Raw genomic sequence first — 2,146 nt, 5'->3', positions numbered from 1 at the left:
AACAGGCCGTCGTATAATCCTTCAGCCACTTAGGTGGGTTCGCCTTGCGCTTGGGCCACTGGGCCGGGCCTTCAGCTCGATCGCTCCTTCCCGTGCTTGCCTCGCTTGCCGGAACTGCTACAGGGCCTTGATCGCGTGCCGCCAGTTCCTTCTGTTCTTCAGTAGCGGGGACGCTGACAACATGTATCACAAATAGTACACATGAAAAGAGCACTAGCTAGAACATCAGGAGAGGGAGGCTCTGACTTGTAGGATGAAGCATCAGCAAAGGTGGCAAAACTTTTGATCCAGCTCGTATTTTCCATTTGAAGCTTTTCTCAATCTGCAAAGTTTCATTTCAAACGCCGCTCACAATTGAAACAGCACTACTAACAACAACATATCACATCATAATGTTTTCACTTGCTACTGAGTATACTGAGGCAAGAACAGAGCTACAGATATGTACTACTAATCAGACGCCACTAGGCCACGCACTCCTCGGCGCCGCCGCGGCACTCCAGGGCGGCGGCGTGCTCCTCATGCATGGCCGCCAGGTCAGGGTGCCCGTACACGGCCGCGGCGACAGCATAGCACCCAAGCACGTAGACGAAGGCGAGGAACACAGCCCCGAACAGCTGGAAGTTAGCCAGCTGCTCGGCGCGTTCCCCTGCGGCGCGGCTGTGGCAGTCGACTTGGTGGCCGCTGGCATCTCGGTCGCACCCGGCCGGGAGCATGGGGCCGTACAGCGTGAGCGCCGTCTGGTAGAACCACAGCCCCTGCAGCGCCATGAGCATGCCGGCAGCGACGTCGACGGGGAAGCTCGCCGGCAAGAGCGCGCCAAGGACGGTGGCGAGGATGCAGAGGCCGATGAGGATGACGAGGAGGTGGTGGTAGTACCCCTCCAGTCCTGTGTGGGTGGCCGAGTGGTAGGAGAAGAGCAGGAATTCCGACGTGAACGCTGCCGCCGCCACCAGGCACAGCTCGCCGTCGGTCAGGGGCAGGTACCTGCGGTGATCGCCATTGCAGTGAGCTTATGAGATCAAGTAAAATCTATCTGAGATGGTCATCAAAACTGGCTGACAATGTTACTGAAATTGACAACAAATAAAATGTGTCTGAGTCTGAGATGACGATCGCAATTGCAGAGAGCTCAGCTTAAACCGGGTGTTAACTGAAGGCAAAATGTGACCTTTAACACAAGATTATTATGCAACGAAATCAAACATTACCAAATTGATGTCTCAGTTAGACTTTTGGTGGTACGAATTTCACACAATTTCTACCAACTTTGAGCTATCTGAAGTATGGCATTATAATTGACACCAACTCAAGAACAGAGTTGACAGATCCACGGAGGACGGAGGAGGACGGCAACACACCTGCTGCGCTTCTGGGAGAGGAGGGCGAGCGCGCCGAAGAGGAAGAACATGAGGAGCATGCCGGCGTGCTCGAGATAGATGAGGCTGGACTCCGGGGCGACCCCATCGCCGCGGCCGGCGAGGACGCCGCCGCCGAGCTCCAGGCACATGTCGAGGAACGTGCCGCCAGCCACCACGTAGAGCTCCAGGAGGCGGGGCGCCCCGGGGAGCTCGAGGGGGCACCACGCGCGGACGCGGAACGACGGCGGGTCGGCGGCGAAGCGCGCGACGGCGGACCACACCCGCCACAGGCCCACCACTAGGAACAGCGTCCCTGGCAGCACGTGGCCGTTGAACGACCCCATTTAGCCTCGGCTCGCGGCGGCGGCGAGCTGGGGTACGGCAATGCCGGACCGCGCGGGGTCGGTTGATGACCGGTGAATCGGAGAAGAGAAGAGGTCGGGGGATAGATGGATCGCCAGATCTCTGCGAGGATCCGAGACAGGGGAATAACCGAATAAGCAAAAAGCTTCCGTCGTTAGGTGCGGGGGGTCCAAGATTAGAGAGAGACAGACAGAACACCATAGTCTAGTCCAGTCCAATAGCTTCGTCCTCCGACAGTCTTGTGCTGCACCTGCACTGCACATCTTGCTCAGAGATTCAGAGGGCCGGCGAACCATGTCTGCGTTTCTTGGCGCCGTTTATTGGTCTGATCCCAGGTATCTCTGCGTCGTGGAGATGCTTCGTTTGGTCAAACCCATGATGTGATGTATTATTTGGATCAGGTCCCTTAAAAGCAGCACTAC

General features: G+C 57.1%; 1 protein-coding gene across 1 annotated transcript; it reads right to left on the bottom strand.

Annotated features, from left to right (window-relative positions):
- Positions 1 to 274: 274 nt before the first annotated feature.
- Positions 275 to 1,902, bottom strand: LOC123042112 (transmembrane protein 45A). The gene is made up of 2 exons (XM_044464634.1): positions 1,362 to 1,902; positions 275 to 987 (listed from the first exon to the last, which is right to left on the bottom strand). The coding sequence occupies exons 1-2, from the start codon at positions 1,703 to 1,705 to the stop codon at positions 465 to 467; spliced, it is 867 nt and encodes a 288-aa protein (XP_044320569.1). The 5' UTR covers positions 1,706 to 1,902; the 3' UTR covers positions 275 to 464.
- Positions 1,903 to 2,146: the final 244 nt, after the last annotated feature.

The sequence above is a fragment of the Triticum aestivum genome, chromosome 2B (genome assembly GCF_018294505.1).
Source record: "Triticum aestivum cultivar Chinese Spring chromosome 2B, IWGSC CS RefSeq v2.1, whole genome shotgun sequence".
In the NCBI taxonomy this organism is placed as follows: domain Eukaryota; kingdom Viridiplantae; phylum Streptophyta; class Magnoliopsida; order Poales; family Poaceae; genus Triticum; species Triticum aestivum.
The sequence above is the reverse complement of the archived record's forward strand: the minus strand, read 5'-3'. Positions and strand labels throughout refer to the sequence as shown.

Bases quoted from the DNA above. Each gene is read 5' to 3' on its own strand.
- LOC123042112 (XM_044464634.1), bottom strand. From the start codon at position 1,705: ATGGGGTCGTTCAACGGCCACGTGCTGCCAGGGACGCTGTTCCTAGTG. The intron at 988-1,361 runs GTGTGTTGCCGT...CGATCACCGCAG, and splicing joins CTCTCCCAGAAGCGCAGCAG to GTACCTGCCCCTGACCGACG.